This window comes from Onychomys torridus, chromosome 8 (assembly GCF_903995425.1).
Source record: "Onychomys torridus chromosome 8, mOncTor1.1, whole genome shotgun sequence".
In the NCBI taxonomy this organism is placed as follows: domain Eukaryota; kingdom Metazoa; phylum Chordata; class Mammalia; order Rodentia; family Cricetidae; genus Onychomys; species Onychomys torridus.
Genome location: NC_050450.1, coordinates 63,596,715 through 63,611,337, shown reverse-complemented (window position 1 = coordinate 63,611,337; position 14,623 = coordinate 63,596,715). Strand labels below are relative to the sequence as shown.

At 41.6% G+C, this 14,623-nt stretch overlaps 1 protein-coding gene across 2 annotated transcripts in view; it reads right to left on the bottom strand.

Annotated features, from left to right (window-relative positions):
* Nucleotides 1-14,623, bottom strand: part of Smyd4 (SET and MYND domain containing 4) — a 54,284-nt gene that overhangs the window by 27,775 nt on the left and 11,886 nt on the right. For both annotated transcript variants that reach the window (XM_036195084.1, XM_036195085.1), the window contains exon 3: nt 3,731-3,875. In XM_036195084.1, the coding sequence (XP_036050977.1) occupies nt 3,731-3,875 (145 nt within the window). The remainder of the gene's footprint in view (nt 1-3,730; nt 3,876-14,623) is intronic.

Sequence of the window (14,623 nt, the reverse complement as noted above, 5' to 3'; positions counted from 1 at the left end):
TACAGTATATTCAACAAGGCGAGCTTACGGGGATGGAAATGAGGTTAGCATCAAAATAAATGTTAACCAGTTCTTTCCTGGACAACAATCCAGACTCAGCATCAAAGGCTTGAAAACATTCCCTCTGACCCAGCACTCTACCCTTCTACTAATTCATCCTAAACAAAGATCAGTTGTACATAAATATTTATACAGAGATGCTTATTACAGCATCATAATGCCAAATAATATGCCAATATTAGATGTTAAATTAAGTACATTTCTTCTCTGTAATAGAACACTGAGTTAGCTATGGAAAATTACTTAGAGCAGAAAATTTAATACCATGAGAAAATGGGTACAATAAATTGTTGAAGGGACAGAGCAGGTTACAGAACAGTAAGTGCAGCATTATCCCAATTTTATAAAAGAAAAACACATTCTCACACAAGAAAGGCTGCCTGCCTGGGTATAGGCAGAAATGTTAACAGTACTTATCGCTGGTTATGACTTTTTTTTTTTTACTCTTTATACTTCTCTATATTTTCCAAAGTAACATTTATTACTTTTACAGACAAAACAACAAGCATTACTTTAAAAAGAAAGAAAATAGCAGCTCTCTATAAAATTACAAAGTACCATAATCACCAAAATGCCAGCTTTGTGAAATAGGAAGTGCTTCTCCCTCTGCACCCAGCAAACCTTCATCTTTTTCCTTCTTGAGACAGGGTCTCATGTAGCCCAGGCTGATGTCAAAATCATTCTAGAGCTCATTTCAAAAGTTTTATTTTATTTGTAGAATTATGTGCATGTGTGAGAGTGGGTGCCTGTGGAGGCCAGAAGAGGGTCTTGGACCCCTGAGGTGGGGTGAACCCCCATATGCCATGGTCTTTGCAAGAGCAAGTGCTCTCAAAGCTCTGAGCATCTCTCCAGCCCCTCCTTTCTTAGCTTACCTGTTTTCCTTGAACAATTTGCCATGGGGTCATGTTTAGGATGTAAAGGCATAAAACTGAAGCCAAATACTTTATTACACCATCACAAAGTAGGGCTTTTATGTTTGCAGAACGGCTGTTGTAGCTTTGATAGTTTTTGGAAAATTAATTCCAAGTGTTGAATATTGATTTTAAAAAAATAATGTATTAAGGTTTATTTATTTTATGTATATGGTGCTCTATCTGCATGTACACCTGCAGGCCAGAAGAGGACATCAGTTCCCACTATAGACGGTTGAGAGCCACCATGTGGTTGCTGGGAATTGAACTCAGGACCTCTGGAAGAGCTGCCAATGCTCTTAGCCACTGAGCCATCTCCCCAGGCCTGAATATTGACTTATTAAAGATGCAGAGGGATATAACATGCCCCGTCCAGTGCTGGGAATCTGACCTTGGGCGTCATGCACACTAGGCGGACGGTGTAACAAGGAGCTAATTTCACTCTCACCCTCTTACACTCTTCTCTCCCTCAAGACAGCCTCTCAGACAGCTCAGCTAGCCTCAGACTTGTTACAAAGCTAACACTGGCCTCCAACCCTTGATCTTCCTTTCTCCCTGAACCTGGATTACAGGGGTATGCCAACATGAGGCTTACCCCATTCTTTTACTGTATAAGATCACAGATCGAGAGTCTGACATAGTTGGGTGGCGGTAGCACACACCTTTCATTCCAGCACTTGGAAGGCAGAGCCAGGCGGATCTCTGTGAGTTCAAGGCCAGCCTGGGCTACAGAGTGAGAACCAGGACAGATGCAAAACTACAAAGAGAAACCTTGCCCCGAAAAACCAAAATAAATAAATTAATTAATAAACTAATAAATAAATTAATAAATAATAAAAATAAAAAAAGGTCTGACATAGTCTTGCTTTAAGCTCATATAAATCTCTGAAAAAACAAGAGAAAGAATTTTCTCAGGGCACCATGGAAACAGGTCAGTAAGAGTAACACAGTATTAAAAGCCATGATTCTGCTTCAAAATCTCACTTGGTGGGGCTGGAGAAATGGATCAGCAGTTAAGAACAATGGCTGCACTTCCAGAGGACATGGGTTTCAGTCTCAGAACCCACATGGTGGCTCACAGCAGTCTGTAACTCTAGTCCCAGGAGATTTGATGCCCTCTTCTGGTCTCCTCAGGCACCAAGCACACATGTGGTACACAGACATACATGCAGGCAAAAACCCATATGCATAAAATAATAATTAAAAAATATAGCTTGGTCATAGTTAGTGTAATGTAAAGTATCTACTGATTGCCACTAATAGCAATATGTTAACTGATGAACCAGGCAGTGATTGCACACTAAGCAGATCTCTGTGAGTTCGAGGCCAGCCTGGTCTACAAAGCGAGTTCTAGGACAGCAAGGGCTACACAGAGAAACCCTGTCTCCAAAAAAAAAAAAAAAAAAAAAAAGATAAAACAAAATATATTAACTGATGACCAACTGTTGTGGAATATCAGTTGAAGATGTGTTACATTTGTTTATGCTGTGGAACATTTGTTTAATGATGCAAAGATGTGTTGCATTCTTCTATGTTGCATTTAACTCTGTGGAGCTGTGTTACTTTTCCTGCTTGGTTTAATCGAGAGCTGAATGTTAGGCAGAGAAAGGCTGGTGGGCAGAGAGGATAAATGAAAGGAGAAATCTGGGAAGAGAAGATGGGGTGAAAGGAGGAGAGGAGGGCGTCAGGGGCCAGCCACCCAGCCACCCAGCTACATCATGCCACGGAGTAAGAAGTAAAGAAAGGTATATAGAAGAGAGAAAGGTAGAAGCCCAAAGGCAAAAGGTAGACAGGATCATTTAAATTAAGAAAAAATGGCTGGAAACAAACCAAGCTAAGGCCAGGCATTCATAAGTAAGAAAAAGCCTCTGCATTTATGTGGGAGCTGGGTGGCGGCCCCCAGAGAGTAAAACAGCAACAAAACCTAGTTTGGTTGGGCTATCGCAAATCCACTTATTTTCTTGTTTGACTTTATTTACATCATTATTTATTTTATCAAGATATGGTCTCACTACATAGCCCAAGGCTGGCCTGGAGCTTGCTATGTAGATCATGCCAGCCTTGAACTCACAGAGATCCATTTGCCTCTGCTTCCTGAGCACTGGAGTTAAAGGCAAGTGCCACCATGCTCAGCTTAAGTTATTATGGTTGTAAGCTAACATGTGGCTAGTTAAAAATCTAGCTGTGTGGGGCGGTGGTGGTCCACACCTATAATCCCAGCTCTTGGGAGGCAGAAGCAGGTGGATCTCTGTGAGTTCAAGGCCAGCCTGGTCTACGGATCGAGATACAGGACAGCCCTGGTGGCTACATAGAGAAACCCTGTCTTGAGAAACTTGGGGGGGAAGGTGTATATATAATAAAGTATTTATTTATTAAAAAAATCTAGCTGTTCACTAAATTAGGATTATTAAGCTAAAATTCTTATCAGTTCTTCAGATAAAAATGGCATATAATTCAGTGAGAACTATCACCGGCAAAGCAGAGCAAAGGGCCAATATGTGTGGCCACTATGAGTCTGAAGGAACGTGGGAAGAATCTTCCAAAATTCAGGATATATAAGCTATTCTTTGTTTGAGAATATAATCAACAACAGAATTCTATCATTTCTCCCCCCCCCCAAATCTAATCCAAAATGTCAACTAAAACAAAACAAAACAAAACAAAACAAAACAAGGACCCACTGGCTATGAAATTCAGTACTAGGACTCTAACTTCTGCAGAGCATGCCTTGTGCAACTGTGGGGCTGCATGCGTGTTACCTTCGAGTACAGCACTGCAGCACCTGCATAGTCCTTCTCTTGGAATTTTCTGTTCCCTTCTTCTCTGTAGAAAAGGGGAGCATCGTAGTCCTTTTCCACCAAGTAAGCGCTAGAAAGTCGCTTTAAAAACATCTCATCTTCAGGTCTTGGAAGTAAGAGGGAGACAAACAAAAAGGGGAAAGGTGTTATTTCGAGTGAGGCTCTGGAATCACTGTACTTGAAATTGCAACAACTGCCTGGGAGCAGTGCACACAGGCCTGTGTGCACTGTGTAATCCAACTGGAGCATTCCTGCTGGTCTCAGAGACACAGGGACAGGGATAGCCATTTAGAGCTGAGAGCGCTGATGTCTGACTCTATCTCATGTTTAGTGGTCAGTCAATTATTCCTTGGATCACACATCACAACAAAGCCTGGGTGTAGAGAATGATACAACACAAGGAATCTTTGCACCAAGGAGTGCTCTCCAGTTACACTGAGAGAAAATCCTGAGGGCTGGGAAGATGGCTCAGCAGTTAAGTACATATATATATCTACTGGTCAGCAGAGTTCACTTGGTGCTCATATCAGATGGCTCACAATCATCTGTAACTCCAGTTCCAAGGGCATCTAACACCTCTGATCTCTGTGAGTACCCGCACTTGTGTGCACACACCCACATACAGGAACATACATATAATTAATTAAAAAAAATACTGAAGATCATTGGGTTGGGGATTTAGCTCAGTGGTAGAGCGCTCGTCTAGCAAGCACAAGGCCCTGGGTTCGATCCTCAGCTCAAAAAAAAAAAAAAAAAATCTAGGCATGGTGGTGCAGACCTGTAATCCCAGCCATTAAGAAACTGAGGTAACAGGATTACCACAAGTTGGAGGCCAGCCTGAGCAAGACAATAAGGTTTTTTTCTGAGACAGAGTTTCTCTGTGTTGTTTTGGTGCCTGTCTTGGAACTCGCTCTGTAGACCAGGCTGGCCTCGAACTCACAGAGATCTGCCTGGCTCTGCCTCTGGAGTGCTGGGATCAAAGGTGTGTGCCACCACCACCCATCAAGGTTTTTTTTTTCAAACACACAGACATAGACAGACAGACAGACACAGACACACAGACACACAGACACACGATGTTAAAAGTGTATATGTGTGGGCAACTAGATGGCTCAACTCATAAAGGCACTTGTTGCCAAACCTGACAACCTGAGTTTGATCCTGGGATCCAAATGATGATAGGAGAGAACTCCAAAAGTTGTCCCCCTGCCTCTTCCTTCCTAGCGCTGGCTATCACTGTTGTTTGTTTCCTGTACATTATTTTGCATGTGTGCCTGTACAAGCATATAACGTACATCATAGCATGCATGTGGAGGTCAGAGGACAACTTTCAGGACTTGGTTCTCTCCTTGCACTGTGGGTTCTAGCGATCAAATTCAGCTGGTCACACTTGCATGGCAGGTGTTTGCACCCCTAGCCAGCTGACTGTCCCCGCCACTCCCTTTCGTTCAGAAAGGGTCCCACTCTGCTCTCACTCTGCCTATGATTCACAGCAGCTGTTTTCTTTCGTCTCAGCTTCCAAAGGGCTGGGATTCTGGATGAGCGCCATGACTAGCTGTCCTCTGCATCGTCCCAAACGGAAATACGCTGTTACCTCATCACTCTGCCTTCTCCCCAGTTCCATGTAAATTCTTTCTACATTTTACATCATTTGCCTAGTGTGGGTTCTTGAAATTTTTAAACTCCGTTTTCACTTATGTGTGTGTGTGTGTGTGTGTGTGTGTGTGTGTGTGTGTGTGTGTGTGTTCCAGGGTGCACGTGTGGAGGTCAGAGGACACCTTGTGGGAGTTGGTTCTCTTCTCCCACGGTGTGGGTCTCAGGTCTTAAGGGTTAGTCTCAAGAAACCACAGAGCCATCTTGCTGACCCCATTAGAAATTCTTTATATAAAGAGATTACAGGTAATATTATGAGGGAGTGGATGAAGTCCAGAGTGAATGTGTTCTGTTGACATGGCTTTGCCTCAGACCCGTGGGAACTGGCAAAGCTGTCCTCTGGTCCTGGCTGTGTCCAAAACTAGCAACCAGAGCTTTCTCCTTTGGGATGACTGCAACCAGAGACTGTTCCTCTACAGAGACTGCCCACCAGGACTAGCTAACCTGCTGCTTATGCAGTATACAACAAACGGCTGAGTTCCCAAGTTGTGGCATAGTAGATGTCTTCCATCAGAGAGCACAGCCCACCTATTCCAGCCTTTCTGTACACATGTCTATCCTTTATTCTGGTTCCCGAAGCAAGCCTTGCTGGATGGAGCATATCTGTCTTTTTTGTGTGTTTGGCTTATTTCACTTGATAAAAAGTTTTCAAGGTTCAACATGTTGCAGCATGTCCCAGAATTTCACTATTTAAAAAAATGGTTGAATAATATTTCATTATCCACTCGTGTGCGGGTAGACATTCATGTGTGTGGTGTTTGAGTAAGAACGGCCCTCACAGGCTCATATTTGGATGCTTAGTCATCAGGGAGCGGTGCTGTAAGTAAATTGGTTGCAGGTACAACTTGAGAGGAACCGGAGCTGTGGCCTTTTTGGTGTAGGTGTGGCCTTGTTGGAGGAAGTATGTCACTGAGGATGGGCTTTGAGGCTCCAAAAGCCCAAGTCAGGTCCAGTGTCACACTGTTCCTGCTGACTGCTAATGCAGATATAAACTCTCAGCTGCTCCTCCAGCACCATGTCTGCCCGCATGCCACCATGCTCCCTGCCATGATGACAATGAACTAACCCTCTGAAACTCTAGTACGCACCCAATTAAATGCTTTCTTTTATAAAAGTTATTGTGGTCATAGTGTCTCTTCACAGCAGTAGAACAATGACTAAGACAATGTGGTTTCCACTTTTAACTACTGTGGATAATGTGTCTATGAACACTGGTGTGCAAATATTTGCTCACATCCTGCTTTCAATTCTTTTGGATATAAACCCAGAAGTGGGATTATTGGATCATACAATAATTCTCTAACTTTCAAGCAATTTTCCACAATGGTTGTATCATTTTATATTCCCACTGGCTGTGAGAAGGGTTTCCATTTCTACACATCTTCACCAACATTTCTGGCTTTGTTTTTGAGTAGCAGCTGTCTAATGACTGTGAAGTGGTATCTTATCTCAGGGTTGATTTGCATTTCCTTGATCATTAATGTTGTAAAGCATCATTTTACATGTTTATTGGCTGTTTGTGTATCATCTTCTTCAGAGAAATGTTGATTCAAGTTATTTGCTTGTTTTTTAATTGGATTTTTAAAAATTGTTGTTGAGTTGTGGGAGTTCTTTATTAACTCTGGATATTAATACTCTGATAAAAATGATTAACAAGTACTTGCTTCCATTTTGTGGGCTGTGTTTTTATTCTCTTGGTACTGTCTTTTGATTCTTAACAGTTTAATCTGGATGAAGTCCAGTTTATTTTTCCCCCACTGGCCATGCTATTGACACATCCAGTAATCATTGCCAAACCCAGCCATGAAGACTTTCTTTTAAGAGAATCACAGTTTTAGCTCTTTAAATTTTAAATTCTGTTTCACTTAATTTTATATATGATATAAAGGTCTAACTTCATCCTTTCCCACATGGCTTGTAACTAGTAACAAAGAGCCGAATTCCAGCTTCCTCCGGCCTTCAACTCTGTCACTGGGCAATTTTTTCAGAAAACAGCCTCCACCTTGGGGGAGCTCCTTAAACACAGATGCTCCATGGGAGGTGAAATAGTTCAGGAAGCTTATGAGCTCAGGGAGTCTCTGAAGCTGCCTGGACTCACTAGGTCCATCCTTTCCCCAAGCATACAGAAGCTGTTAGGATTGGGGAGAGACACTGTCACATCAGCTAAGCCTGGCTGTCTGGAAGAGGCTCAGACCCATGGGTCTGGCTCCAAGGGATACCTTGTTGAGCTGCCTGTAGGTTGTGCAGTGAATTTTAGGTTTCTAGCTTTCCTGAGCTTCCTATGCTGGAGTGTTGTGGGGTGTCTTTCTGTACGCTGTGAATACGTGTGACTCCAACTGGATCATAAATGAAGCTGCACTGGCTTTAGGTTAGGTAGTGCACTCAAACTGAAGACCAGACAACGAAGAGAGGAGTCAAGAGAGGCACAAGCTGCCGATGGAGCAACAAGATGTCAGCAGACCGGTAACGCCACAACCACATGGCAACATACAGATTTATAGAAATGGGTTAACTTAAGATAAGAGAACTAGCTAGCAAGAAGCTTGAGTCATAGGCCATACAGTCTGTAATTAATATTAAGCCTCTGAGTGATTATTTTATAGCCAGGTGGGACTGACAAACATTCCGGCTACACTGGAGTGGGCTTTTAGTGATGCAAGACTAGTGTCACACAACACTCTCATTCTCTGCCTTAGTTAAGGTCACTATTACTGTGAAGACCACACTGACCAAGGCAACTCTTATAAAACCAAGTATTTAATTGGAGGCTTGCTTACAGTTTAGTTCATGATCACCATGGTGGGAAACACATAGGCATGGTGCCAGAGTAGTAGCTGAGAGCTCTACATCCTGATCTGTAGGCACGCGCACACACACACACACACACACACACACACACACACACACACACACTGGGCCTGGCATGAACTTTTGAAACCTCAAAACCCAACCCCCTACTGACACACCTCCTCCAACTGGCCACACCTACTCTAACCAGGACACACCTCCTAATCCTTCCCAAACAGTTCTGGGGCCCAAGCATTCAAATCTATGAACCTGTGGGGGCGTTCTCCTTCAAATCTCCTCCCTTCCCCCTCTCTCCTCCCTTCCCCCACTCTCTCTCACCTCTCTCTAGTGAGACCAAAAGAAGAAAAGTCTCTTAATGGAGACAACTTGCAAAGTGGAAAAATCCCTGCCTTGGCCTTCAACTAAGTACAAAGAAGTAATAATTTAGTAACTGGCATTCATCTATATTTATATCTATTTTTTTCTCTCTCCATTTCAAAATAAGTGCAGGCTAGATGTGGTAGTACACACTGTTAATATCAGCATTCAGGAGACAGAGGCCAGCCAGGTCTATATAGCAAGTTCCAGGCTAGTTAGGGTTACATAGTGAGACCATGTTGCAAAAAAAGAAAAAAAGAAAGAAAGAAAAAGAAGAAGAAAGCAAAGAGGAAAAAGAAAAAAGAGGAGGAGGAGGAATAAGTGCAGCTATCACTGATGTTTACCTTTACATATTTTTAGGCTTCTGCTAGGAGTGACCAGATTTCCTTAGATAACAATGTTCTGTTTAAATGTGCCAAGTCCCCCAAAGGCTCATGTGTTTGAACATGGTCTCTGACTGGTAGTACTGTTTTGGAAGGTTGTGGCAGACACCTGTTGTGTGTAAGGCCTAGCTGGCAGATATACGTATCATCCTTACATTATAAAGTGATTTAAGAACAGAGGAAGAGACAGGAAAGCTCCTGATTCATTCTGAGACCATCACAATTCTGATTCCAAGAGTAGACAAAAAGAACAGAAGAAATATGTAGGCTAATAGTATTTATAACTATAGTTAGAAAAATCTTACTTAAACGAATGAAGAAAAATGGTAATTTCTCAAGATATTTTTAAAATTTTGATAAAGTCCAATGTGTATTTATGATAAAACTTTAGTGTTAAGGAATATATGGCAGAGGAGAGAGATGGCTCAGTGGTTAAGAGCACTGACTGATGTTCCAGAGGAACATTCCTAGGCATTCTAGTGTCTGATCATGCCAGGATTAAAAATAAACAAACAAACAAACAAATAAATAAATAAATGGAAGGAGGACTATAGGGCAACTCCCTTAAACTGCAGCAAGCTGCATGTTATAAGCCTATGGTAACTATCCTAATGTGCATTAGCAATCACCACAGCGTCAGATGTGTGCTTGGGCTGTCAAAGGTGAAAAGGAAGTAAGTCGTACACACACTGGGTCAGAGGAGTGCTATGGACAGATGTCACTATCTAACCTAAAAATGCCAAGGATATTGGCGTAACAGTGAAATAATGTTATAGTACACCAAGCAGTCATTTATACAGCAATTTAAAAAAATTCAACCTTTTATTTATAACCCCTAACCATCAATTATAGAATGTAATTGGGGGAAAATGTTTATATACAATAACAACAAAACCTTACAAGTAAAAATAAATCTAGCAGGAAATGTGCAAGACCTATATAAAGAAAACTATAAACCTTTACTTAAGGACATAAAAGAAACCCCAAGTAAGTGGCAAGACAATCTTTTCCTTGGATGAAAACATCTAATATTGTAAAGATGTCAGCTCTCCCTAAATGAATCTATAAATTTAACACAATCCCAATCAAGAGCCCAACAACATTTTTTATGAAACTCAACAAGCCAATTCTAAAGTTTACATGGGGAAATGTACACGACATAACACAGGTTCTGAAGAAGGGTAGTGACTGGATGTGTGCATCTTGGCCTAATTATTTAGTTAGGAAGTCCCATTCATACTGGAGGGCTCCCTGATGATGATGATGATGATGATGATGATGATGATGATGATTTGTTTTCTCAAGACAGGGTTTCTCTGTGTAGCTCTAGCTGTCCTAGAACTCTCTTTGTAGACCAGGTTGACCTTGAACTCACAGAGATCAACCTGCCTCTGATTCCCTGTTTTTTGAGTTCCCTTCCCTCCTACTTCCTCCTAAATCTCAGTGGGGAAACTGTTCCTTGAGTGGAAACAAGATTGACCTCCAGATCACACCAGATCACATCAGAAGGAGCTGCCTATCTTTGACCAAAGGGATATGTGGGAAATCAGAGTTAGGCTAATCTCTTGCCATGGCTGGGCAAAGCTGAGCATGCCTTTACTCCCAGCACTTGGGAGGTAGTGGCTGGAGGATCTCTGTGAGCTCTAGGCCAACATGATCTACATAGTGAGTTCCAGGACAGTCAGAGCTACATAGTGAGACCCTGTCTTAGAAAATAAAATAAAGCCTCCCAGAATTCCTCAATGAAACTATCTCTGGGGTTAATAAGCTAAGGGAGTGTGCCCTGGGCTAAGAATGGGCACAACATTACCAAATGCAAGAGCTGTTAAATGTTGAAGAAATATGAAGTCTGGTGACATGCTCTGAGCCTTTGTATACAAACAGCCTGAAAATACATCTGCTTTTGAAAATTTTAGTTTCATAGTTACAAATATCAAATTTGGGCTGGGTTTCTGTTAACTTGAAACTCAAAAAGTTATAAAATGAATGAGGTCATAGTAATTAAAACTCTTTGGTTTTGGCATACAGAGTCTAGAAACAGCCGGGTGGTAGTGGCACATGTATTAATCCCAGCACTCAGGAAGCAAAGCCAGGAGGATCTCTTTGAGTTCAAGGCCAGCCTGGCTATAGAGTGAGATCCAGGACAGGCACCAAAACTACACAGAGAAACAAAAAACAAAAATAAAAACAAAACAAAACAAAATCTAGAAACAAATTTACAAAGTACACAGGAACTTATTTTCAATAAGTATGGCATTTTGAAGTATTGGGGACAAGATGGGCCATTCAATAATGCTGCAGACAAACTGTCTTGTTCAAAAAAAATTAAAATATCATCCTAGTTTGGTTCTCCGTTGCTGTGATAAAGGCTACCACGGGAGGAAAAGGTTTACTTGGTTTACATGTCCTGATAACAGTCAATCATTGAGCAAAGTCAGGATAGGAGTTCATCAAGATGGAATCTGGAGGCAGGAACTGGAACGGAAACCATGGAGGAAGGCTTCATACTGGCTTGTTCCCAGACTTCTACACAGCTACCTTTCTTACTTATACTTCTCAAGATCATCTGCCCAGGTGTAGGGCTGCCCACAGTGGGATGTGCCCTTCTACAACAATCAGCAATCAAGAAAATGCCCCACAGACGTGTCCACGAGCTAATCTGATGGAGGCAATTCCTGAATTCAGATTACCTCTCCCATATGTCTAGGTATGTGTAAGTTGACAAAAAATTAACCAATCACACACAACATTAATTTCAGCTGTGTATGTGTATTGTGACCTCACATTGTACACCTGTGGTGGTTTGAATGAGAATAGATTCCATTGCTTAGTCATTAGGGAATGGAACTGTTCCATGAGGATTAGGAGGTGTGGCTTCGTTGAAGGAGGTATGTCACTGGGTGTGGGCTTTGAGGTTTCAAAAGCCCATGTCAGGCATAGCCTCTGTCTCTGTCTCTCTCTGCCTCTGTCTCTGTCTCTCTCTCCCTCCCTTCCTCCCCTGCTTGTAGATCAGGATGTAAAGTTCTCAACTACTTCTCCAGCACCATGCCTGCCTTTGTGCTGACGTGTTCCCTTACATGATAATGGACTAAACCTCTAAAACTGTATAAGCCCCCAGTTAAATGTTTTCTTTTATAAGGGTTGCCTTGGTCATGGTGTCTCTTCACAGCAGCAGAACACTGACTAAGACAACACTGTAGATACATATAATTTTTAATCTATCAATTATAGGCCAATAGAGCTGGAACATTTTTGGATGGATTAGAGAGTTAAAAGTATAAAACTATAAAAAAGTTAGAAGAGAATACAATTTTATAATCTTGATGTTTAAACAAGACATATAATTCAGAAGCTGTAAAAAACAAACAAACAACAACAACAACAACAAAAACGACGAGCCAGGCCTGTGGTGCACACTAGCAATCCTAGCATTTGAGGTTGAGAGAGGACTACCATGAGCTTGAGGTTAGCCTGGGCTATATGACAAATACCACAAGGACTACACAAAAGCTGCGGTGCTGACACATAGTTTAAGCAATGGAGAGGCAGATGCAGAAGGATCACCATGAGTTCAAGGTCAGCCTGGTCTACATAGCAAGATCCAGGACATGTTTACATAGAAAAGCTCTGACTTAAGCAAAGAGACTAGAGAGACTGATCAATAGTTAAGAGCACCTGTTGCTCTTGCAGAGGACCTGGGTTCAGTTCCTATATCACAGGATAGCTCACAATCATCTGCAACTCAAGTTCCAGGGGAGCCAATGCCCTCTTCTGATGACTGTGGGCACCAGGTACACATGTGGTGCCCAGACACATAAAATAATTCTTTTTCTTTTTTTCTTTTGGTTTTTTTTTTTTTTGAGACAGTTTCTCTGTGTAGCTTTGGAGCCTGTCCTGGAACTCACTCTGTAGACCAGGCTGGCCTCAAACTCACAGAGATTTGACTGCCTCTGCCTCCCAAGTGCTGGGATTAAAGGTGTGTGCCACCACTGCCTGGCCATAAAATGAATCTTTAAAAAAAATACACTTGGGCTGGAGAGATGGCTCAGGGGTTAGGAGCACTGGCTGCTCTTCCAGAGGACCCAAGTTCAATTCCCACAAGGCACCCACAAGGCAGCTCACAACTGTCTGTACCTCCCGTTCCAGGAGATCTGACACCTTCACACAAATGCAAATAAAATAAAATTAAATAAATTATTTAAAACATACACTAAGATAACCCCCCCCCCACAATCCAACCCAAATAACAGAAATGCTTGTGTGAAAGTCAAAACAACACACACGCACAATCTGCCAGTGTTTAAGTCCCTATGCAGTATGGTGTAGTATATGCATGTAACATGCAAATCCTTCCTTATTCTTTACAACATTTCTGTGTGTGTGTGTGTGTGTGTGTGTGTGTGTGTGTGTGTGTGAGGGGGTGAGCTGGGGACCAAGCCCAAGATCTTATATATGCTAGGTAAGGTAAGACCTCTACCATTGGCTGCCATATGTTACTTACAATACTTAAGATAGCATAAATGCCATCTACACAGTTGTGTTGTATGGTTCAGTGACTAATGACAAGAAAAAAACGAGCCTATATATGATCAGTACAGATACATTCTAAGGCTACCTACACACAGCACAAATGCTATAGCAGATGTAGAGAATTGTGCTCGAACACTGACTGCTGGAGAGAGGATCTGTGAAGAGCAGGAAGCTTAACTGGGTGTGCCTACATATCATGTCAGGTACACAGATTCAGTACAGCATGTGATGCAATTCAAACTTGGCTTTGGGAGGACTTGTTGGGATTCTTTTTCCTGCCTAATATTTTCCATCCAAGGTCCTGTGGATATAGATGGCTGACTATACAATGAAAGGTATCATAAGTTTTGAAAGAGATTTAAAAATCTGGAAAAATTAGTAACATACATAGTGAAGCATAGCAAATATTTAAACAGCCAGACTTATAGCTAGATGTTAGATGACTCACTAGATCAATGGACAAAGGACACAAACAAATAACTCATAGAAGCAATGTGAAAGAGCTTAACACCAGAAAAAGACTCTTTTGCTTGTGATCAGAAAAACTGTCAATTAAATATTTGCCTTTGTTCTTTTCATATTCTGTGGTACTGAACCCAAGGACTGTTGCTCTGGAATGTTGGTGAGAATGAGGGAAACATCTCTCACACATTGTTTATGGTAAGGTGGTAAAGGCTTTCTGCTGGACAATATGGCGGTAACTGTTCATTTAAAGATGCCATAACCTAGGGTGGAGCAATTCTCTGTGTAAGAGTCTATCTTAATTTCTTAAGTATGTGCTCAAAAACACACATAAAGATTGTTTACTGCAGCATTGTTTGTAATAGTGAAACAAAACCAAATAACAAAAAATACTTAACTGCTCATCAGTAGGAAAAAGAACAACTAAATTGGGACATAATTATACTATTCTAGTTACATCATACGGCTGTTAAGAAGACTAAGGTATGATGTTGAAAAGCCCCTGTAGAACAGCGCACACAATATAATCTAGTGGAGAATATAGAAAAAGATATCGAATGGATTTTTGTACAAACATATGCAAATACACAAAAGGACTAGAAAGCTCTTTGACTATATATCTTTGACACGAATGAGAAGAATGTGAAAAGTTTCCCAAAAC